Genomic DNA, 25,225 nt, shown 5'->3' with positions numbered 1-25,225 from the left:
AGCTCCTGCGTCATGTAGGCCGAGGTCAAGTCCAGCTTCGTGAACATTTTCCTCCCGCCAGCATTGCAAATAGGTTGTCTGCCTTCAGTAGCATGTATTGATCCTGCAGTGAGAAACGATTGATAGTTACTTTATAATCACCACAGATTCTGACGGTGCTGTCTCCCGTGAGGACTGGAACAATCGGACTGGCCCACTCATTGAATTCGATCGGCGAAATGATGCCCTCGCGTTGCAGCCCGCCCAGTTTAATCTCCACCCTCTCTCTCATCATGTACGGTACGGCTCTCGCCTTGTGATGGATGGGTCGCGCCCCCGGAATTAGGTGGATCTGCACTTTTGCTCTTTGGAACTTCCCGATGCCTGGTTCGAACAGCGAGGAAAACTTGTTTAGGACCTGGGCACATGAGGTGTCGTTGACAGACGAAAGCGCTCGGACGTCGTCCCAGTTCCAGCGTATCTTTCCCAGCCACCTCCTGCCGAACAGAGTGGGGCCATCGCCCGGTACCATCCAGAGTGGTAACTTGTGCACCGCTCCATCGTAGGAGACCTTTACGGTAGCACTGCCGATTATGGGAATCAGTTCCTTTGTGTACATTCTAAGTTTAGTACGAATGGGAGTCAGGACTGGCCTTGAAGCCTTGCTGCACCACAATTTATCGAAAGTCTTTTTGCTCATTATGGACTGGCTTGCACCCGTGTCCAGCTCCATGGACACCGGGAGTCCATTTAATTCAACCTTCAGCATTATCGGGGGACACTTTGTGATAAATGTGTGCACCCCATATACCTCTGCCTCCTCGGTTTGAGGCTCTGGTTCGTCGTGATCCACTGTGGATCTGTCCTCCTCTGCAATATGCTGGTTTGCAGGATTAGCAAGGTTTGCAGCTCGCCTGCACATACGTTGGAGGGTCCCATTGTTTCACAGCCCTTGCAAACGTATCCTTTGAAGCGGCATGAATGGAAACAATGATCACCCCCGCAGCGTCAACAAGGTGTTAATGGCCTTGTATTCACCATCCTTGATGGTGGACTCTGAGTCATCTGCGGACGTGCAGCTGCAGGCATGTAAGTCCTGCCCTGTACATTTCAATTTGAAAACAACGTTACTTTGTTCACAGTACTTGCTGCAGCACTAGTGTGCTGAGAAATTTGTTTGGTATCGTCACTGGTGGCGATGAACGCCTGGGCTATCGCTGTGGCTTTACTCAAGGTTTGGGTCTCTACAGTCAAAGGTTTGCGAAGTATTACTTCATGGCCAATACCAAGTACAAAGAAATCCCTGAGCATGTGCTCCAAGTGTCCTTCAAATTTGCAATGTCCTGCAAGGTGTCTTAGCTCGGCGACGTAGCTCGCCACTTCCTGGCCTTCAGACCTCTTGTACATGTAGAACCGATACCTTGCCATCAGAACGCTTTCCTTCAGGTTTATATGCTCCCAGATCAGTGTGCACAACTCATCATATGATTTGTCTGTGGGTTTCACTGTTGGAGCAAGCAGATTTTTCATGAGGCCATAAGTTGGTGCCCCGCAAACGGTGAGGAGGATCGCCTTTTGTTTGGCAGCATTCGTTTCTCCTTCCAGCTCGTTGGCCACGAAGTATTGGTCGAGTCGCTCTATGAAGGTTTCCCAATCATCTCCCTCCGAAAATTTCTCCAGGATGCCCACGGTTCTGTGCATTGTTGCGGTGGGGTTCGTCATTTGTATCTCGTCGCCAGTTGTTACGTCTTGAATAAAGAATCAGACTAGACACTGTAAGTTCAAAGTAAGGTGTGACCATAGTCCTTTATTACAGATCTTAAACGTCTCTCCAGCCTGTGAGGCCTCCTTATATACAGGCACTCCCAAGGGATTGTGGGATCCCTTGGGACTCCAGGGGATAATCACGCTGGTGGTTAGACATGGTATTTACAGGTTTACATATATAACATGACTTACCTGCATGGGGTTCCCTGGAGGTCTTCCAATAGTTTTTTTAGTTTTTTACTGCTGCATTTTTTTTTCAGGTCTTCGACCCTCTGTGAGCCCGACTCCATCCTCAGTAGCACTTGGGCGGCAAGCGCCTCTGCCGCCGAGAATGCAACCTCACGCCCAGATTGGCAGCATATGTCATCCATTTGCCACCCGCCGACCTTTTGAGGGACCTCGGCAATGAATATCCCACCGAAAGTACCGTCCGGTACCTCGCCGGCCATCGGCGGCACTTTAGGCGGCACTTGGGCAGGTGAAGGCCTTAATGAAAATCATCCCCAAAATTTTTTATTAAAGCAAATCAAGCCATTGAACTGTTATACACTAATTTTATATGGGTGAGCTGTGCTTTGGCAAATTCTTCAATCAATCTCATGAAATTCAATGTGGAGCGTTATTAACACAAGGGGCCCATTTAAATGAGGTTCATGCTTGCGTATAGTCTGGCCTCTATTTGCTCCACAAATATACCTTGCATGATACAACATATTGCAAATTAGGTGCATGACATATGTGATGCTCTGTGCCACTGGCGAAGCTCATGAAATCGAGAATAATTAGACGATTATGTTTAAATTTGGGGAAAAAATCAAATGGCCAAAGACTAAACATAATGTAATCTTCCTCAATCAATCACGGGGCAATTAATTGCACTCTAGTACCCTGCAAATTAAAAAACTTCAAAAAATAAATTGCCCATCCTCTTCAGCTTGTCCTGCAAGCAGCCAGCCCTGCACCACAATACCCGGCATCTGAGCCCTGCAACAGCCAATCTCCTGTCCCCATCAGGTGGGCCACCTGGCTCAGGTAGGAATCCCTCCACAAACCTGCCCATTATGCTGAGCCCAGAAAATACACCAGAGTTAGTTAGGTAGGTGCAGAGCCAGTGGAAAATCTCAGCTATACTTTCTAGGTTCAAATCTGAATGGTGACAGATTAGGAAAAGGGGAGGTGCAAAGAGACCTGGGTGTCATGGTACATCAGTCATTGAAGGTTGGCATGCAGGTGCAGCAGGCGGTTAAGAAAGCAAATGGCATGTTGGCCTTCATAGCAAGGGGATTTGAGTACAGGGGCAGGGAGGTGTTGCTACAGTTGTACAGGGCATTGGTGAGGCCACACCTGGAGTATTGTGTACAGTTTTGGTCTCCTAACCTGAGGAAGGACATTCTTGCTATTGAGGGAGTGCAGCGAAGGTTCACCAGACTGATTCCCGGGATGGCGGGACTGACCTATCAAGAAAGACTGGATCAACTGGGCTTGTATTCACTGGAGTTCAGAAGAATGAGAGGGGACCTCATAGAAACATATAAAATTCTGACGGGGTTAGACAGGTTAGATGCAGGAAGAATGTTCCCAATGTTGGGGAAGTCCAGAACCAGGGGTCACAGTCTAAGGATAAGGGGTAAGCCATTTAGGACTGAGATGCGGAGGAACTTCTTCACCCAGAGAGTGGTGAACCTGTGGAATTCTCTACCACAGAAAGTTGTTGAGGCCAATTCACTAAATATATTCAAAAAGGAGTTAGATGAGGTCCTTACTGCTAGGGGGATCAAGGGGTATGGCGAGAAAGCAGGAATGGGGTACTGAAGTTGAATGTTCAGCCATGAACTCATTGAATGGCGGTGCAGGCTAGAAGGGCCGAATGGCCTACTCCTGCACCTATTTTCTATGTTTCTATGTTTCTATGACCATTAGGGCAAGGTACCAGAAGTCCCCTGGAAACATATCCCAGCAAGGACTTAACCTGTTCATGAGATGAGAGATGGGGGAAGAGAGGGAAAGAGAATACAATTAGCAGAGAAAAAGATTTTTAAAAGTATCACCCAATCTGGGAGGGTGGTAGAGGATTGGTGGTTGGGCCGGGCTGTTAAAGGGATTGGGAGGGTGGGGGCGTTGAAGATTGGAGGTCAGACTGGGCCGTTAAATGGATAGGGGGAGGGGGGTGCGGGGGGTTGAAGATCGGGGGTCGGGCCACGCCATTAAATGGATGGGAGGGTGGTGTTGAGGATCGGGGCCGGATGGTGGGAGTGGGGGTGAAGGAAAGATCATGGCTGGCCATCGGAGATTCGGCGCCGATCTCAACACCATCGGGGGCTGGGGTGTGGGGAGCCTGGGATGGGTGATCGGAAGCCTTGTGCGGGTGGTGGTGCGGTTTCTGATTGTGGGGGGTAGGTTAGGCCTGGGCCCTGGATCCAGGAGGTTGGTGTAAAGCCACTTACCTCCTGGATCCAGCAGTCACCGCCTTGCTGTCACTGCCGGGCTTCACGAATTGTGTGAAACCCATTCACATGCAGTTAAAAACAAGATGGAGGTTAAAAAAGAGGCTTCCAGCCTCATTATAATATTTAAATTGACCTTCCACCAACTGGGAGCAGGTTGGTCCCCCACCCCTGTCCCGCCTCCGTTAAAACTGGAAGTGTGTGGGCTGGAGGTGGGATCTGGTCGGGAATCCCATTTTTAACAATTTAACTACCCAGCCATTTTGTACGGTTAAAATCCCTGCCCCCCATGTCACCATTTAAGAATACATTAGATAGGTGGTTGAAGGAATGGGGGTTCAAGGGGTAAAAGAACACGGCAGGCAAATGGGATTAACTGCTCATATGGAGGACTGGTTGGAAAAATTCCTATTCCTGGGTTGTATTTTCTATGTAATTCTATGTAAAATGCACAGAATGTAATTGCAGCTCAGTTGATTCAAGTAAAATTAAGCACTATTACGTAATTTACCTGGATTCTTTTAACCTTGATTTATTACACAATATAAGCACTTGTAGCAACGTCCTTCAAGTAGTTCTATAAGAAAAACCCATTGCCTTAAAATTAGGCTGTTCAAATATTAATGTATGAATACTTAATACACAACTATGACATTTGTCTGCTTATTTTTAAAGAAGGTGCCACCTGTTTATTTTAATACCTTTATTAAAATTCCAGGCAACATAATTTCCGAAGATGTGTTAAGTGTTTGTACACTAATATTTAAATTGCCAAACTTCAAAGCAAACGTATTAGGGTGAAAAATGTATTAAAAATGCCAGCATAGTGCACAACTTGCCAACATAGTGCACCAGCTTCGGACCCTTCAAAGGCATACCCAGCCCAGTCGACCCTGCAATGTCCTCCTAACTAACATCTGGGGACTTGTGCCAAAATTGGGAAAGCTGTCCCACAAGCTGGTCAAACAACAGCCTGACATAGTCATACTCACAGAATCATACCTTTCAGCCAATGTCACAGACTTCTCCATCGCCATCCCTGGGTATGTCCTGTCCCACCGGCAGAACAGACCCACCAGAGGAGGCGGCACAGTGGTATACCATTGCTCTGGGAGTTCTCAACATTGACTCTGGACCCCATGAACTCTAATGGCTTCAGGTCAAGCACGGGCAAGGAAACCACCTGCTGATTACCACCTACCACCCTCCCTCAGCTGATGAATCAGTACTCCTCCATGTTGAACTCCACTTGGAAGAAGCACTGAGGATAACAAGGTCACAGAATATAATCTGGGTGGGGGACTTCAACGGGGCATCAAACAGGAAACTAGGGACGCATGCAGTAAGGGTACAGCAGTTATCACGGGTTACTTTAACCTACATATAGGGGCAAAGTTTCGGCCTCAGTTGCTCCTGATTTTTTGGAGCAACTGGTTTAGAAATTTGAATTCTCGGCATTTAGTTTGCTCCAGTTCTAGTCAGTTAGAACAGTTTCACTTTGGAACAGAATTTTTTTTCAAAAGGGGGCGTGTCCGGCATCTTACGCCTGTTTTCAAAGTTTCGGCAGTGAAAACTTACTCCAAACTAACTTAGAATGGAGTAAGTGAAGATTTTTGTACGTTCGAAAAAAACTTGTCTACACTTTAGAAAATCAGGCGTATGTTACAAATTAGGCGTAGGGAAAGGGGGGGGGACTAGGGTTTAAAGGGAAGTTTACAAACATTAAACACTTCAGTTTTACAAATAAAGAGCCATCATCAATAATAAATGATAAATACATCAATAAATCAACCAATAAATCAATCAAAAAAAATTAATAAAAAATACAATTAAAAAAAAAAATCAATAAATAAAACATTTTCTACTTACCAACTGCAGCACCGGGAGTCCTCCAACAGTGTGCTGGGATGGCCCCCCCAGTGTGTCTCTGCCTGTCTGTGTGTGTGTCTCTATCTCTCTGTCTGTCTGTGTGTGTGTCTCTCACTCTCTGTCTGTCAGTGTCTGTGTTTCTGACAGCGAGGGGAGGGGGAGAAGGGGGGGTGGGAGGGAGAGGAGGAGGGAGGGTGAGGAGGAGGAGGAGGAGGAGGGGGGTAGAGGAGGGGGAGGGAGGGGGGAGAGGAGGGGGAAGAGGGGGAGGAGGGGGGGAGAGAGGAGGGGGGAGAGGGGGGGAGAGGGGGAGAGGAGGAGGGGGGAGAGGGGGAGAAGGGAGAGAGGATGGAGGGAGGGAAGGATGAAAGGAGGCTGAACGGCCGGGCCCAAGACTTCGGGCTGGATTTACAAGTAGGTGGCGTCGTGTCTCGGGGGGGTTCGCGGAGGTCCGGGGGGGGGGGGGGGAAGAGTCGCGGAGGTCTGTGGGGGGGGGGGAGAGTCGCGGAGGTCTGTGGGGTGGGGGGGAGAGTCGCGGAGGTCCGGGGGGGGGGGGAGAGTCGCGGAGGTCCAGGAGGGGTGTCGTGGTGGGGGGGGGGCGCGGAGGTCGGGTCGTGTCGGGGGGAAGGGAGCGGAGGGGTCGGGTCGCCGGGGAGGGCGGGGGGGGGGTGCGGGGAGAAGCAGAGGTCGGGTCGGGTCCGGTCGGGTGGGAGGAGCCTAATGCATGCAGCCCCAGTGAGGCCATTCGGCCAGGGCTAGGGGCTGCGTGCTTCTGGCCCCTCCCACAGTTTTGGGCGCCTGGAGTTACTGCATTTGCGCGCCCACTGTAGCGCGCATGTGCAGAGGTCCCAGCACTGTTTTCAGCGCAGGGACTTGGCTCCGCCCCCTACAGCTCGTGCTGCGCCGCGCCCAACTCTAGAGGGCCTGCAGGGAGCCGGAGAATAGGTAAGTTTTTTTTAGGCGCACTTTGTGGCGCGAAAAACGGGCGTCCAGGTCCGGACTGCGCCATTTTAGGCGCAGCCCGAAACTTGGGCCCATAGATTGGGCTAACCAAATTGGTAGCAATACTGTGGAGGAGGATTTCCTGGAGTGTATAAGGAATGGTTTTCAAGACCAATATATCGAGGAACCAACTAGAGAGCAGGCCACCCTAGACTGGGTCTTGTGTAACAAAAGAGGATTAATTAGCAATCTGGTCGTGCGTGGCCCCTTGGGGAAGAATAACCATAATAAGGTAGAATTCTTCATTCAGATGGAGAACGACACAGTTAATTCAGAAACTAGGGTCCTGAACTTAAAGAAAGGTAACTTCGATGGTATGAGACGTGATTTGGCTAGACGAGACTGGTGAATGATACTTAAAGGGTAGACAGTGGATAGGCAACGGCAGACATTTAAAGATCACATGAATGAATTGCAACTATTGTACATCCCTGTCTGGAGTAAAAATAAAACAGGAAAGGTGGTTCAACCGTGGCTAATAAGGGAAATTAGGGATAGTGGTAAATTCAAGGAAGAGGCACATAAATTCGCCAGAAAAAGCCACAAACCTGAGGACAGGGAGAAATTTAGAATTCAGCAGAGGAGGACAAACGGTTTAATGAGGAGGGGGAAAATAGAATATGAGAGTAAGCTGGCAGGGAACATAAAAACTGACTGCAAAAGCTTCTATAGATATGTGAAGAGAAAACAATTAGTGAAGACTAATGTAGGTCCCTTGCAGTCAGAATCAGGTGAATTCATAATGGAGAACAAGGAAATGGCAGACCAATTGAACAGCTACTTTGGTTCTGTCTTCATTAAGGAAGACACGAATAACCTCCCAAAAATACCGGGGACCGAGGGTCGAGCGAGAAGGAGGAACTGAGGGAAATCCTTATTAGTCAGGAAATGGTGTTAGGGAAACTGAAGGCCGATAAATCCCCAGGGCCAGATAGTCTGCATCCCAGAGTACTTAAGGAAGTGGCCCTAGAAATAGTTGATGGTCATTTTCCAAAATTCCATAGACTCTGGATCAGTTCCTATGGATTGGAGGGTAACTAATGTAACCCCACTTTTTAAGAAAGGAGGGAGAGAGCAAACAGGGAATTATAGACCGGTTAGCCTGACATCATGGTGGGGAAAATGCTGTAATCAGTTATTAAAGATATAATAGCAGCGCATTTGGAAAGCAGTGACATGATCGGTGCAAGTCAGCATGGATTTATGAAAGGGAAATCATGCTTGACAAATCTTCTAGAATTTTTTGAGGATGTAACTTGTAGAGTGGATAAGGGCGAACCAGTGGATGTGGTGTATTTGGACTTTCAAGAGATTAGATTGCAAAATTAAGGCACATGGTATTGGGGGTAATGTATTGACATGGATAGAGAACTGGTTGGCAGGCAGGAAGCAAAGAGTGGGAATAAATGGGTCATTTTCAGAATGACAGGCAGTGACCAGTGGGGTGCCGCAAGGTTCAGTGCTGGGACCCCAGCTATTTACAATATACATTAATGATTTGGATGAAGTAATTGAATGTAATATCTCCAAGTTTGCAGATGACACTAAGCTGGGTGGTAGTGTGAGCTGTGAGGAGGATGTTATGAGACTGCAGGATGACTTGGACAGGTTAGGTGAATGGGCAAATGCATGGCAGATGCAGTATAATGTGGATAAATGTGAGGTTTTCCACTTTGGTGGCAAAAACAGGAAGGCAGATTATTATCTGAATGGTGACAGATTAGTAACGAGACCCGAGTGTCATTGTACATCAGTCACTGAAGGTAGGCCTGCAGTTACAGCAGGCAGTAAAGAAAGCAAATGGCCTGCTGGCCTTCATAGCGAGAGGATTTGAGTATAGGAGCAGGGAGGTCTTACTGCAGTTGTACAGGGCCTTGGTGAGACCACACCTTGTGTATTGTGTGCAGTTTTGATCTCCTAATCTGAGAAAGGATGTGCTTGCTATTGAGGGAGTGCAGCGAAGGTTCACCAGACTAATTCCCGGGATGGCATGACTGACATGAAGAAAGACTGGATCGGCTAGGCTTATACTCATTGGAATTTAGAAGAATGAGAGGGGATCTCATAGAAATATAAAATTATGACTGGACTGGACAGGTTAGATGCAGGAAGAATGTTCCCGATGTTGGAAAAGTCCAGAACCAGGGGTCACAGTCTAAGGATAAGGGGTAAGCCATTTAGGACCGAAATGACGAGAATCTTTTTCACCCAGAGAGTGGTGAACCTGTGGCATTCTCTACCACAGAAAGTTCTTGAGTCCAGTTCGTTGGATATATTCAAGAGGGAGTTAGATGTGGCCCTTATGGCTAAGGGGATCAGGGCATATGGAGAGAAGGCGGGAGTGGGGTACTGAAGTTGCATGATCAGCCATGATCATATTGAATGGCGGTGCAGGCTCGAAGGGGTGAATGGCCTACTCCTGCACCTATTTTCTATGTTTCTATGTTTCTATATCCACCACCAAGAGTGACTTGGTAGTAGCACTATTGACCGAGCTGGACGAGTCCTAAAAGACATAGCTGTCAGACTGGGCCTGCAGCAATTGATGAGAGAACCAACACAAAGGAAAAGTCTACTAGACCTCATCCCCACCAATCTACCGGTTGCAGATGCATCTGTCCATGACAGTATTTGTAGCAGTGATCGCTGCACAGTCATTGTGGAGACAAAGTCCCATCTTCACATTGAGGACAGCCTCCATCGTGTTGTATGACACTACCACCTTGCTAAATGGGATAGATTCAGAATAGATCTATCATCTCAAAACTGGGCATCCATGAGGTGCTGTAGGCCATCAACAGCAGCAGATTTTTATTCCACCACAATCTATAACCTCATGGCCCGGCATATCCCTCACTCTACCATTTACCATCAAGCCAGGGGACCATGCCTGATTCAATGGGGAGTATAGAAGAGCATGCCAGGAGAAGCACCAGGCATACCTAAAAATGAGGTGCCCACACGAGGAAGCTGCAATACAGGGCTGCATGATGGGGAAGTCCAGAACCAGGGGACACAGTCTTAGGATAAGGGGTAGGCCATTTAGGACTGGGATGAGGAGAAACTTCTTCACTCAGAGTTGTTAACCTGTGGAATTCCCTGCCGCAGAGAGTTGCTGATGCCAGTTCATTGGATATATTCAAGAGGGAGTTAGATATGGCCCTTGCGGCTAAAGGGATCAAGGGGTATGGAGAGAAAGCAGGAAAGGGGTACTGAGGGAATGATCAGCCATGATCTTATTGAATGGTGGTGCAGGCTCTACTCCTGCACCTATTTTCTATGTTTCTATGTTTCTATGCATGCTAAACAGCAGAAGCAACATGCTGTAGACAGAGCTAAGTGATTCCACAACCAATGGATCAGATCAAAGCACTGCAGTCCTGCCACATTCTGTCATGAATGGTGGTGGACCATTAAACAATTAACAGAAGGAGGAGGCTCCATGAATATCCTAATCCTCAATGATGGCAGAGTCCAACACATGAGTGTAAAAGATAAGGTGTTAGCAACCATCTTTAGCCAGAAGTGCTGAGTGGATGATCCATCTCTGCCTCCTGCTGAGGTTCCCACCATCACAGAGACCAGTCTTCAGCCAATTCGATTCACTCCACTGATATCAAGAAATGGATGAGTGCACTGGATATAGCAGAGGCCCCGAAAACATCTTGGCTGTCGTGCTGAAGACTTGTACTCCAGAGCTAGCCTCTATCCAAGCTGTTCCAGTACAGCTACAATACTGGCAACTATACAACAATATGGAAAATTGCCCAGGTATGTCCTATCCACAAACAGCAGGACAAATCCAATCCAGCCAATTACCATCCCATCAGTCTACTCAGCAAAGTGATGGAAGGTGTCGTCGACAGTGCTATCAAGTGCCCCTTACTCACCAATGACCTGCTCATTTGCACTCAGTTTGGGTTCCGCCAGGACCACTCGGCTCCAGATTTCACTACAGCCTTGGTCCAATCGTGGACAAAAGAGCTGAATTCCAGAGGTAAGGCGAGAGTGACTGCCCTTGACATCAAGGAGACCTAGTAAAATTGAAATCACTGGGAATCAGGGGGAAAACTCTCCGCTGGCTGGAGTCATACCTAGCATAAAGGAAAATAGTTGTGGTTGTTGGAGGCCAATCATCACAGCCACAATACCATTCGCAATTCCTCAGATAATGAAGCAGTCCATGCCCGCATGCAGCAAGACCTGGACGATATTCAGCCTTGGGCTGATAAGTGGCAAGCAACATTCGCACCACACAAGTGCCAGGTAAAGATTATCTCCAACAAGAGAGAGCCTAACCACCGCCCCTTGACATTCAACGGAACTAGCGTCACCGAAACCGCCATCTTCAACATCCTTGGTGTCACCATTGACCAGCCACATAAATACTGTGGATACAAGTGCATGTCAGAGGCTAGGTATTCTGCGGCAAGTATCTCACCTCCTGTCTCCACAAAGCCTTTCCACTATCTAAAAAGCACAAGTCAGGAGTGTGATGGAACACTCTCCACTTGCCTGCATGAGTGCAGCTCCAACAATACTCAAGAAGCTCGACACCATTCAGGACAAAGCAGTCCGCTTGATTGGCACCCCATCCACCACCTTAAACATTCACTCCCTCTTTACCATTGGCGCACCATGGCTGCAGTGTGTACCAGCTACAAGATGCACTGCAGCAACTCACCAATGCTTCTTCGACAGCACCTCCCAAACCTGCGACCTCTACCATCTAGAAGGACAAGGGCAGCAGGAGCTTGGGAACTCCATCACCCCCAAGTTCCCCTCCAAGTCACACACCATCCTGACTTGCAATATATCGCCATTCCTTCATCGTTGCTGGGTCAAATTCCTGGAACTCCCTCTGTAAAAGCACTATGGGAGTACCTTCACCAGAAGGACTGCAGCAGTCCACGAAGGCGGCTTATCGCCACCTTTTCAAGGGCAATTAGGGATGGGCAGTAAATGCTGGCCTTGCCAGCAATGCCCACTTCCCAGAAACAAATAAATTTAAAAAGTGCAAGTGTAATTTTCAGCTAATCTGTGTTTATATAATGTTTATTTGAAAAGCAGTCTAATTTAAACGAGAATAATTGCAGATAAACTAAATCCCCCACAGTCAGATTACATAAATATAATTGGAATTTATCAGTTCAATAGCTGTTAAGGAGGGTGTGAGGTTTACAGAGGTATTAATAGTAGTTTGATTCTTTTTTCAGTAGAGGTAGAGAAGGAGGTTAGCTAGAAATTGCAGGCGAGAAAGGTTTGCTGTTGATGGGAACTTGTTCTTTAGCGCTCCAAGAGGGAAGCAGAGTGCTAAATCAAGTGCTATCACTTCCCTTAGAGCGCTAAAGGGAGTGAGAGGGGTGGTAGCGGCAGAGCACCACACAATATTCCATGCAGCATTGCCGTCTTTGGAGGCTCCTTTGCTTAATTAAGGGGAAGGGCTAATGCTGGGGTGACTACGTTTTCCTGCTATCTATGTTGGTCTACTGTATCTGCGTTAGGTGCATAGCAGCCCCAAACACTCTGAGAATGCAGCGCTGAGCAATCGCAGAGTCCAAAAAAAGCAAAATATAACACACTGGGAGAAAAATAAATGTTGCCCAAACTGACCACCACTGCCTTTAATTAGAGCTCCCCAAGCGGCCAGCCGAGGGGATAACACCTCCTGCAGCTGCCGTTGTTGATGCCTGGTGATACAGCAGGGGGGCGGGAGAGAATATTGCATCTAGGGCAGTAATGGGGTGCTGCGCACTGGATGACATCACGATCGCTGGGGCACAAGAGAGTGAGGCGGTAAGTGTTAGCGCCAGCGCAAAACCGCCAGGCAAGTTTGTGGGCGTCGGTGATCTCGTCGTGCCCGGTCGGTAACCCTTAGTGCCCCATTACCGCCCTTTGCGGGTGCTAACAGGAGGCACAATCCAGGCCAATTTCTCCCACTGACTCTGAAATTAGGGTGTAGCATACTAGTGACTTATTGCTAATGTGTTTGAAATAAATGGGTTAATGCCTTTGCTAAAATGGTGGAGAGAGTAATTTCAGACCACTCTGATCATATGGCACAATTTTAGGATCTTAATGTTCCTTGAAGTACAGCATCAACAGGTAATGGTGGGGGAGGAGGAGTTCAAGATAAAATAAACATTAGGCTGGATAGCCTTATCTCACTATGAACATATTGGGGTAGAAATTCAGGTCCACCCGAAACGGGTTGCACGTACTGCAGTTGAAGTGTTTTTTCTGCCACTGTGGTTGAGGTGGCCTCCTGCGTGAAATTCAGCCCTTTGGCAATTTTTTTGGAGTGGGCCAGAAGTCAATCATAATGGGGGTTGAAATGCGGCAGTGAACACTCTAGAAGGGCGGAAGTTGAGGGCAGGACGGAGTCTCCGTCGCTGTCAGTCATCAGCCTGGCGCTGATGACGTCATTACCCAAGAGGGGGTGCCAGGCTGCCTGTTGGCGGCCTGGACAAATCTGGGGACATAATTGTCAGCCCGACCTAGCAGTCGGCCGACAAAACAAATCATGGCGCCGCGGCAGTGCGCCCTCCCTTTGAATGAGAGCCGCACAGCCACGCCGCACACACTGAAAACACAGTGCACCAACAGAAAAAGTCACAGTGCACCAACAGAAAAAGTTGTCGGGGGCACCGCACGACGGGACGAAGATTTTTGCAAGTGAATTTAGATGGAGGTGCGGGAAATCGGCGGTGCGCGTTTTGATTATGCATTTAGGATGGGTCGACAGCAGTGGGGCAGATGTGGGGACGACCAGAAAAGCCCCCAAGGTGAATTCCGCTGGCGGCCATTGGACCGCAAATCGGCGGTCATTCAACTCCGCCACTTTCTGGCGGCAAGAGGCCTTTTTGGAAGGCTGAATTTTAGCCCCAATATGTTCCTATATATGTTTGGATATCCCGAGGGACTGCCTATGATGACGGTGATGATGATGATCTGCATTTACATTTATTGTGAACTATTCTAAAGAATTATACCATGTGATAATATAGTAAAACTCTTTAAAGATCACTGAGAAATTAATATTTATCCTAACATCAATGTTGTAATCATTTCAAATTTATATTTTAATACAATGCCATTGAATTAAAATAAATGTTTTCTCTTTATCAACAGTGAGTTGATCTTAATGGTTATAACAGCATACATTTGCAATCTTCTTATTTTATGTATATTATCTGCTGTTTTTGTCCTTGCTTCAGTTTATAATATACTTCAAATTATTCTGTCATGATAGATTTCAACATTATGAAATTTTAATTAAATATATTTTCTCTCCTTTTGTCTTTTTTCTCTCTCTTTGCCACATCAAACTTTGCTCGGCAAACATCTTCCCTCTCGTACTGTTGGGATTCTTGGACTGTTCTGGTGAAATGCCATTCTGTACTTTATAGCTAACTTTGGTTTAGAAGCCAAGAAAAGTGTAATTCATCCCAGATCACCATCTAGGTCACCCAGAGTTTCATTATCATCAGATAAATCATGTCCTAATGGCCTGAACATGTCATCGAGCAACAGTGGTTATGCTTCATTTATGGACTCGCGCCCACACAAAAAAACTGGCGAATTTACTGATTCTATGATAGAGGATGACATTGAGAAAAGAGTTCATGTGAACAAGGATGGCAGCCTTTCAGTCGAGATGAAGGTTCGCTTTCGTTTGCTTAATCGTGAGACACTTCAGTGGTCCACACAGATCAGGAGGTCTAGTTTAGCAGGGAAAACCAATACTGAGCATTTATGTTCAGTAGAAGACTGTGCCATAGAACAGGTTGAGCAAAGGAATCCTGACAATGGTTTTGATCAGTCATTTGAACAATATGATGCCAATGGCTCCCACACTTCAAAGCACAATGGAACAGAACCTGAAGAAAACCACTGTGAGAACTGCTGCAAACATTGTCAGGGGTATGACATTTGGAAAAATCCAATGTATGCTGATAAAATTACAGAAGGAAACTCTAGAATTGGCGGACACACTCATTCTTCTTGCTCAAGTACATCACCTTGCTGGAGAGTTGTATACAAAAGGGAATCTGTTGAAAGCGTACAGACAACAGCTAGTGAGGAACATACACAGCACTTTGTACAGCAGATGGAAAGCCACTCGGAGACTGTGGAAAATGGAGATGGAGGAGTAGAATATTCCTCTGTGAGTTGCTGTAGTAGCCAAAGTGGTAGCTGTACATCCGCTTCTAAGACTGTAGGACATCATGAAAGTAGAGCATCTATTTCTAGGAGTTACAGTGCCATTAGCCACTGTATTTCATCACATTCTTCTATAAACATCAGTCACCAAAACTCAAATGATGAAGACCTCTCTTGTGTTTCACCAAGCAATTCCACAGCTTCTTCAAAGAGGAAGGCTGCAGTTAAAACAGCAGATAAAGCAAAAGCAGACAGGCCAGCAACATCATCCACCAGCTTGGAAGAGGCTCCAGTTGATTTAAAAGAAGTTGATAGTACAGCAGCTGGTGATAAATCAGTAAGTAACATCGCTGAATCCTTCCATTGCTTGAAATGCAACAAACAAATCAAAGACGAAGGAAGTTCAGAAGGAAGAGCTCAAAATGTATCTTCAAGCTGTTCAAATCATTCAATTGATGGTTGTAAAGAATTGGTTGCATTGAACTATTTATGTTTAAGCACCGCATCAAGCTGCTCCACCCCATTCAGTGGTAAAACAAATGCCACAAAGAATGCTGGATATGCTGAAGAAGGAAAAGCATATTCAGTTGTATCCAGTTGCTCCCTCCACAGGGATAAAAATCCAAATAGAGAAATATATAAAGACAATAGGCCAGCTAGTGAAATGTCATTATCTTCAAGGAAATCAAAAACTGACAGACATATTAAACAAAACTTAAATGAATCAGAAAGACAATCTTCTCCTGAAGTCCATGGCATTAATTATGAACTACATTTCCAAGATAATGACATGAATGGAAGACCAGGAAGCAACACAACTTACTCATCTTCCAAAAAGAGCAATAAATGTACAACACACATGGATGCAGATGCTGACCGTGCAGATTCTGTTCTCTCCTGGTCATCTACATCCTCAGCAGCACGGAAGGTGACACCATCACTCACTGTAGGTAAAGACGGCAATGTTTCGTGTTCAGAAGATTTAAGTGAAAAGAATGGAGTGAAACTAAAATATCAGCCAGCTTCTTCCATTCATTACGAACTATTGTCACCGAGCGAACATGCAGGAATGATTGTGAAGAACTCCAATGACAAAAGTCAGAGATCCTCACACTCTGAATCAATAAATTGTAGCAGTTCTAACAGTACAAGTAGAAGTAGAAAGGCCAAGTCAGAGGATGAATGCAGGCCTTCCACATCTGTCTCTGGTAATTCAAAACTACATTTTAAAGCTGGTGAAGAAGGAAAAACAAGCAATGAAGATAACAGACCAACTTTACATACATCAAGTTTTTCAGAAGGTTTACAAATAGAAACCAATATAAAAATGGAGCGTGAGAAAAGTGAAACAGCTAGTAGCATTTTCTCTACTGTTTCTAAAGCATCTGGAGTCAAAGCTGAAGCTGAAAGTCAAGAGCAAAAACAAGTTGAAGATGAGCTAGAACAAACCGGTATTTCAAAATTATCAAATGTAGGAGAGATAGAATTTATGTCTTGTAAAGTAGATGAAGATACAATAACTCAAACAAAGTCATTTACAGAAAATGCTTCTGTTCAGAACATGCCTCAGTCTTTTTCACAAAAGGAAATGGCTGATGGTAAAAGTACCCCACAGTTATTAACAGACTCAGGTCTCACATCTAAAAGCAGCATGACTACTGATAAAGTAACAGGGCAAAATCCTCCTGCATCCAGGCCAACCACATCAGGAACTAGATCCAATTTAAGTGAAAAAAGTACCAGAGATAAACCTCACAAAGAAAACGTCAATAAACGTGACAGTGACAGAAACAGTGAAAAAGTCAGCAGCAAAGAAAAATGTAAGCATAGTAATAATACCAAAAAGAATAAAAATAAAAAATCCACACATACTGTTGCAGTTGCCTGTGGGAAGAATGATCGTATACTCGGTGTATTGCCAAATGCATCGCTTGAACAGGTTGTTCATGAATGGCTGAAAAAAATTCCATCCGAAAACATGCTCATAAAATATGACAGCACGGAGGAATTCCAAGATAAGTGTGAAAAATCTGCAATAGATGTGATGCTAGAAGGGGAAAGAAGTGAAGCAGAGGCTACCACAACATTAGAAGCGAAACCATGTGAAGAGGAATCTACTGTAAGTAATCAGGAATCAAAAAAGAAAAAGATTTCCGAGATGGTAAAGTTGGAAAACAGTGGAAGCCCAAAAGCAGAAGGAAAGAGTGCTGGCCAACATATTGTTAAAGAGGTAGATATTTTACAGTCAAAACCAATTAGTTCTTGCTCTTCTGTAATGCCTATGACTAATCACCTGCATGAGAAAGTTTTGTCCAACAATGTGCATTCCTCTGTTGAGGTTATAAAAGTTCTTCTTTCTTCTAGACAGAAAGTAAAATTGGGTAGGTCAAACAGTCTGCCTGATTTAAACCTCTCACTTGAAAGAAAACTAAGCCATTCAGCTAAGGCCCTTTTGACATGCATTGCCAGTCTGCAATTTTTTGACAAAGAATCCTCGGATTCTGCAAACAAGCTCAATAATACAAATAATTCTGCACAAAAAGAGCTTCTAAGCATCTTAAAGTCACTCTGGTTTACTGACATTGCAAAAGAAGGTGAGGGCGAGGTTTCTCAAACTGCTGGAAAACATTCAAAAACATTTAAAGGCCATAATTCAGCAGATGATAATGTCACACCAGTGTCTTCCTCTGGAGTGGATGTGAATAGTGGATCAGGGGGTTCAGGAGATGGTAGTGTGGGTGAGGCAACTAATGTCTCTCTAGCAACGGAGAAAAAAAAAAGTAACTTAGATTTTAAAACCTTTACTAATAAAAAGAATGACGCATCAAAACAAAATCAACCTTCTTTAATGAAAAACTCATTTGATAAGAAATCTGTGATAGGTGGTAAACCAAATGAGAAAAATGAAGAACACTCAATATCATCTGCAGAATCAATATTGGCTAATGCTTCTTGTAGGAAACCAAAGTTAAGAAACTGCAGGAATTCAAAGAACAAGCCAGAAGAGATTGATAACATTGAAAAACGATCCCTTTCAAGAAACTCAAAAATATCACAGTCAGATGTTACACCGTCCAGTCCGGTCACTCCAGACATAGCTTGTCGTGTTCAGTGGAACAGTGATGAACAAAGTAATAATGGTGAGGATTTGGATGAAAATGTAGACATCGACACTGGGAAAAGTCCACAGGAAACAAACCAAAACTTAAAGGAACAAGTTGCATCAGATGGAGAGGGAATAAAACGATCAGCTGGGAACAGCTGTGACATGGAAGATAGAGTTCATCAGACGAAGGCAAAAGACCATAATGAGGCAATAGATAGAGATGATCCTGAGGAAGAGAAAATTGTGCATCATAAAATAACAGAAAAATGCAATAGTACTGGCAGAATAAAAACACCACAGCAAATAACACTAGATCACTGTTGTGCAGCACAAGCTGTCATAGCAGACCAAGAGCCTGTGCCAACACAGAGGAAATTAATTGATCCTGACCCAGTCTGGTTGCTGAAACTGCTGAAAAAAATGGAAAAGCAGTTTATTACACATTATGTAGATGCAATGAATGAATTTAAAATTAAGTGGAATTTAGAAGATAGTGATAGATTAGAACAGATGATTGAAGATTTAAGAGAAGATGTCGGTAAGAGAATCCACGGAACCATTGCAAGTGAACTAAAAAAAGTCCAAGGCAGAGCAGGAAGGAGCAAGCCATTACCTCCACAGGAACCACGTAGAAGTGAATCATCTGAGCAAACTGATCAAAGACGGAGACGGCTAAAAGCTATGTATAAAATGCAAACGCTTTCTCCACATTCTAAAAAATGTAATCATGATCACAGTACAAATGATATTTCATCTCTGATAAGTGATGAGGATTCGAATTTTAGTGAAATATTAGGTGGCACTACTAATGTACATGAACAATTTAACCTTGATAAATTCTGTCCTTGTGATTCCTGCATGGAAAAATGTAAAGCTCCAAAACTTGCAACAAACGCAAAGCAGACAAATATTCCTATTGTTAAAGACTTTGACTTGAGGGAGATCCTTAGGATGAAAATGAATAGATGTAATGAGCAAATAACGAAACCTGTCACTGATACAGACGGACCCGAGGAATTGTTGGATAGGGAAATTAATAAGCATGGTGAGAATAAATCAATGGAACCTGTTCAAAATAAAATAGAACATTTGATTCGAAACGATGAACCAGTGAATGAAAATCAAGAAAATGTCAATGTGAACGATGAATGTGAAAATCACAAATTGAATCAGGGTGAGGAAAAAGTGCCAACTGGTAACCATGCAGTAGGTCCAAATTTGGAGGATATTGATGAGAAGGAAAAACAACCGGATAAATGCGAAGATGATCTAGAAGATAAAAGTGAAGGAGGTAGAGAATCACCAAATATAAAACCTAATGAAGATAAAGAGGATGATGTTTTTAAAGATGAAAATCAACACAGAAATGATAAAGAGATGCCAGAAAACGATACAAGAGACACTGCGGAGAATAACAATAGAGAGCTAGATGAGGCTAAAAATTTGGATGATGATATTTCAGAACTTTCTGATGAGCATGTAAAATCTAATGCTGTTAAAAGCCAAAATGAAAAGGTGATAGAAGACATGAATGCAAAATTACCAGAAGAACTAAGTGCTTCATTAGATGTTATTAGTTGCCCACAGCAATCCGATGAGAGAATGCCAGAAGATTCTGCAAAGGAGGACACTGATGGTGATATTGTTCAGATTAACACTAAAGAAGCTACAAGTAGCAGCTCAAACAGTCCAGGAAACAAATCTTCTCAAATGTACCCGGAAAGCTCATCAGATGAAGATAGTAAAAGTATTTGCTCAAATCCTGAAGCATCTGAGAACAATTCAGATCCAGATACAGATCAAAAAGCTTCTATGAGAAACATATCAAAGAACCCTGGTCAAAGTGAGTTCGGTGAGGATGATCTAGATTTTTAAATATTCAAAAAAGTGACTGAGTGAGTCTAATCAGAATGTTTATTTTGACTTAAACAACTTTAATTTAGCAATCTGGGCCCAAGTTTCGGCCTCAGTTGCTCCTGATTTTTTGGAGCAACCGGTGTAGAACGGAGTATCTTAGAAATTCAAATTCTCGGCATTTAGTTTGCTCCAGTTCTAGTCAGTTAGAACAGTTTCACTTTGGAACAGAATTTTTTTTTCAAAAGGGGGCGTGTCCGGCCACTTACGCCTGTTTTCAAAGTTTCGGCAGTGAAAACTTACTCCAAACTAACTTAGAATGGAGTAAGTGAAGATTTTTGTATGTTCGAAAAAACCTTGTCTACACTTTAGAAAATCAGGCGTAGGTTACAAATCAGGCGTAGGGAATGGGGGGAGGTGGGGGGGGGGCTAGGGTTTAAAGGGAAGTTTACAAACATTAAACACTTCAGTTTTACAAATAAAGAGCCATCATCAATAATAAATGATAAATAGATCAATAAATCAACCAAAAACAATTAATAAAAAATAATTAAAAAAAAAAATCAATAAATAAAACATTTTCTACTTACCGACTGCAGCACCGGGAATCCTCCAACAGCGTGCTGGGACGGTCCCCCAGTGTGTCTCTGTCAGTGTCTCTATCTCTCTGTCTGTGTGTGTGTGTGTCTCTCACTCTCTGTCTGTCAGTGTCTGTGTTTCTGACAGCGAGAGGAGGGGGAGAAGGGGGGTGGGAGGGGGAGGGGGAGGGGGAGAAGGGAGGTGGGGGGGGAGAAGGGAGGTGTGGGGGAGAGAAGGGAGGTGGGGGGGAGAAGGGGGGTGGGGGGAAGGGGAAAAGGGGGGTGGGGGGGAGGAGGAGAAGGGAGGGGGAGGGGAGAAGGGGGAGGGGGAGAAGGGGGTAGGGGGAGGGGGAGGGAGAGAAGGGTGGGGGAGAGGGGGAGAAGGGTGGGGTGGGAGAAGGGGGGAAGGAGAGAGGATGTAGGGAGGGAAGGAGAGAGGAGGGAGGGAAGGAGGGAAGGAGAGAGGAGAGAGGGAGGGAGGGAAAGAAAGAGGAGGGAGGGAAGGAGAGAGGAGGGGGGAGGGAAGGAGAGAGGGCGGGGGGAGGGAGAGAAGGAGGCTGAACGGCCGGGCCCAAGACCTCGGGCTGGATTTACAGGTAGGTGGCGTCGGGTCTCGGTGGGGGGGGGGGGAAGGAGATCACGGAGGTCCGGAGGGGGGGGGGGGAGAGTCACGGAGGTCGGGGGGTGGGAAGAGAGAGTGGCGGAGGTCCGGGGGGGTGGGGGGAGAGAGAGTCGTGGAGGTCCGGGGGTGGGGGGAGAGAAAGTCACGGAGGTCCGGGGGGAGAGAGTCGAGGAAGTCCGGGGGGAGGGGGAGCGGAGGTTGGGTCGCCGGGGGCGGGGGGAGCGGGGGGAGGGTCGGGTCGGGTCGGGTCGGGTCGGGTCCGGTCGGGTGGGAGGAGCCTTATTCACGCAGTCCCAGCGAGACCATTCGGCCAGGGCTAGGGGCTGCATGCTTCGGGCCCCTCCCACAGTTTGGGCCGCCTGGAGCTACTGCACATGTGCGCCCACTGTAGCGCGCATGTGCAGAGGTCCCGGCACTGTTTTCAGTGCAGGGACCTGGCTCCACCCCCTACAGCTTGTGCTGCGCCGTGCCCAGCTGCAGAAACATAGAAACATAGAAACATAGAAAATAGGTGCAGGAGTAGGCCATTCGGCCCTTCTAGCCTGCACCGCCATTCAATGAGTTCATGGCTGAACATTCAACTTCAGTACCCCATTCCTGCTTTCTCGCCATACCCCTTGATCCCCCTAGCAGTAAGGACCTCATCTAACTCCTTTTTGAATATATTTAGTGAATTGGCCTCAACAACTTTCTGTGGTAGAGAATTCCACAGGTTCACCACTCTCTGGGTGAAGAAGTTCCTCCGCATCTCGGTCCTAAATGGCTTACCCCTTATCCTTAGACTGTGACCCCTGGTTCTGGACTTCCCCAACATTGGGAACATTCTTCCTGCATCTAACCTGTCTAACCCCGTCAGAATTTTATATGTTTCTATGAGGTCCCCTCTCATTCTTCTGAACTCCAGTGAATACAAGCCCAGTTGATCCAGTCTTTCTTGATAGGTCAGTCCCGCCATCCCGGGAATCAGTCTGGTGAACCTTCGCTGCACTCCCTCAATAGCAAGAATGTCCTTCCTCAGGTTAGGAGACCAAAACTGTACACAATACTCCAGGTGTGGCCTCACCAATGCCCTGTACAACTGTAGCAACACCTCCCTGCCCCTGTACTCAAATCCCCTTGCTATGAAGGCCAACATGCCATTTGCTTTCTTAACCGCCTGCTGCACCTGCATGCCAACCTTCAATGACTGATGTACCATGACACCCAGGTCTCTTTGCACCTCCCCTTTTCCTAATCTGTCACCATTCAGATAATAGTCTGTCTCTCTGTTTTTACCACCAAAGTGGATAACCTCACATTTATCCACATTATACTTCATCTGCCATGCATTTGCCCACTCACCTAACCTATCCAAGTCGCTCTGCAGCCTCACAGCATCCTCCTCGCAGCTCACACTGCCACCCAACTTAGTGTCATCCGCAAATTTGGAGATACTACATTTAATCCCCTCATCTAAATCATTAATGTACAGTGTAAACAGCTGGGGCCCCAGCACAGAACCTTGCGGTACCCCACTAGTCACTGCCTGCCATTCTGAAAAGTACCCATTTACTCCTACTCTTTGCTTCCTGTCTGACAACCAGTTCTCAATCCATGTCAGTACACTACCCCCAATCCCATGTGCTCTAACTTTGCACATCAATCTCTTGTGTGGGACCTTGTCGAACGCCTTCTGAAAGTCCAAATATACCACATCAACTGGTTCTCCCTTATCCACTCTACTGGAAACATCCTCAAAAAATTCCAGAAGATTTGTCAAGCATGATTTCCCTTTCACAAATCCATGCTGACTTGGACCTATCATGTCACCTCTTTCCAAATGCACTGCTATGACATCCTTAATAATTGATTCCGTCATTTTACCCACTACCGATGTCAGGCTGACCGGTCTATAATTCCCTGTTTTCTCTCTCCCTCCTTTTTTAAAAAGTGGGGTTACATTGGCTACCCTCCACTCCATAGGAACTGATCCAGAGTCAATGGAATGTTGGAAAATGACTGTCAACGCATCCACTATTCCCAAGGCCACCTCCTTAAGTACTCTGGGATGCAGTCCATCAGGCCCTGGGGATTTATCGGCCTTCAATCCCATCAATTTCCCCAACACAATTTCCCGGCTAATAAGGATTTCCCTCAGTTCCTCCTCCTTACTAGACCCCCCGACCCCTTTTATAACCGGAAGGTTGTTCGTGTCCTCCTTCGTGAATACCGAACCAAAGTACTTGTTCAATTGGTCCGCCATTTCTTTGTTCCCCGTTATGACTTCCCCTGATTCTGACTGCAGGGGACCTACATTTGTCTTTACTAACCTTTTTCTCTTTACATATCTATAGAAACTTTTGCAATCCGTCTTAATGTTCCCTGCAAGCTTCTTCTCATACTCCATTTTCCCTGCCCTAACCAAACCCTTTGTCCTCCTCTGCTGAGTTCTAAATTTCTCCCAGTCCCCAGGTTCGCTGCTATTTCTGGCCAATTTGTATGCCACTTCCTTGGCTTTAATACTATCCCTGATTTCCCTTGATAGCCACGGTTGAGCCACCTTCCCTTTTTTATTTCTATGCCAGACAGGAATGTACAATTGTTGTAGTTCATCCATGCGGTCTCTAAATGTCTGCCATTGCCCATCCACAGTCAACCCCTTAAGTATCATTCGCCAATCCATCTCAGCCAATTCACGCCTCATACCTTCAAAGTTAGCCTTCTTTAAGTTCTGGACCATGGTCTCTGAATTAACTGTTTCATTCTCCATCCTAATGCAGAATTCCACCATATTATGGTCACTCTTCCCCAAGGGGCCTCGCACAACGAGATTGCTAATTAATCCTTTCTCATTACATAACACCCAGTCTAAGATGGCCTCCCCCCTAGTTGGTTCCTCGACATATTGGTCTAAAAAACCATCCCTTATGCACTCCAGAAAATCCTCCTCCACCGTATTGCTTCCAGTTTGGTTAGCCCAATCTATGTGCTGGAAGACCTGCAGGGAGCCGAAGAATAGGTAAGTTTTTTATAGGCGCACTTTCTGGCGCAAAAAATGGGCGTCCAGGTCCGGGCTGCGCCGTTTTAGGCGCGGCCCGAAACTTGGGCCCAGAATAACTGATTTCAGCAGATAGGCGAATATCTATTTGTACTGCAAAGAAAATCCAATAAATGGTACTTCAAACTTTGTGTAATTTAAACAGAGGGTGAAGGGACTTTAGTGTAATATGGGTGTGGATGGAAGCTCCAGTCCTGTTCAATTTATTTATAGGCAAGCAACCAATGAAATTGCAAACAGAGCTAATAATAATGCTGATAGAGTTAGATGAGGAAGGATGGGAGGAGTCTCGAGTGGAGCATAAACGCCGGCATGGACTGGTTGGGTCGAATTACCTTTTTCTGTGCTGTATTTCTGTGTCATTCTATGTTATAACTAGGTTAGGTTGTAGCATTTTCAGACACAGTAAGGCCAATCTTCCTCTACCACTACCTCCTCCCAGCTCTAGGTAGGTGCATTACACCCAAAATGTTTGTCAAGACCTCAATCCGCATGATTTTGCTGTCCAGTGCACACTATTAATGATTGCGTTGGAACCAGGGATGGAAATAGGAGTGCATGCCGCTAACATAAGAGGAGAGCAGCCAGAAGGCCCCAAGTAATTTTTTTAATTCTTAGCTGATATGCTGCTCCTTTTCCATTTGCTCCTGATGCCCCTCCTACCTGAGGAATGTCCTGACATACATCCCATCACTAGATTTTTGGGGCACCCTTACGTTTGGTGTCCCTTGAACATATGAGCTGGAAATTGAGGTGGGAGGGTCTGCAATGCTCTTTCCTGCCTTATTTCCCTATGGCCTGTGACTA

The 25,225-nt window shown here is 45.7% G+C and overlaps 1 protein-coding gene across 1 annotated transcript in view; it reads left to right on the top strand.

Moving 5' to 3' along the window:
- Window positions 1–25,225, top strand: part of LOC139266599 (retinitis pigmentosa 1-like 1 protein) — a 62,516-nt gene that overhangs the window by 10,302 nt on the left and 26,989 nt on the right. Inside the window, exons 3-4 of the mRNA XM_070884195.1 lie at window positions 14,468–19,010; window positions 19,065–20,170. Coding sequence (XP_070740296.1) covers window positions 14,468–19,010; window positions 19,065–20,170 — 5,649 coding nt within the window. The remainder of the gene's footprint in view (window positions 1–14,467; window positions 19,011–19,064; window positions 20,171–25,225) is intronic.

The sequence above is a fragment of the Pristiophorus japonicus genome, chromosome 7 (assembly GCF_044704955.1).
Source record: "Pristiophorus japonicus isolate sPriJap1 chromosome 7, sPriJap1.hap1, whole genome shotgun sequence".
NCBI classification, from domain to species: domain Eukaryota; kingdom Metazoa; phylum Chordata; class Chondrichthyes; family Pristiophoridae; genus Pristiophorus; species Pristiophorus japonicus.
Note: the sequence above shows the minus strand (reverse complement) of the source record. Positions and strands in the feature narration are given on the sequence as shown.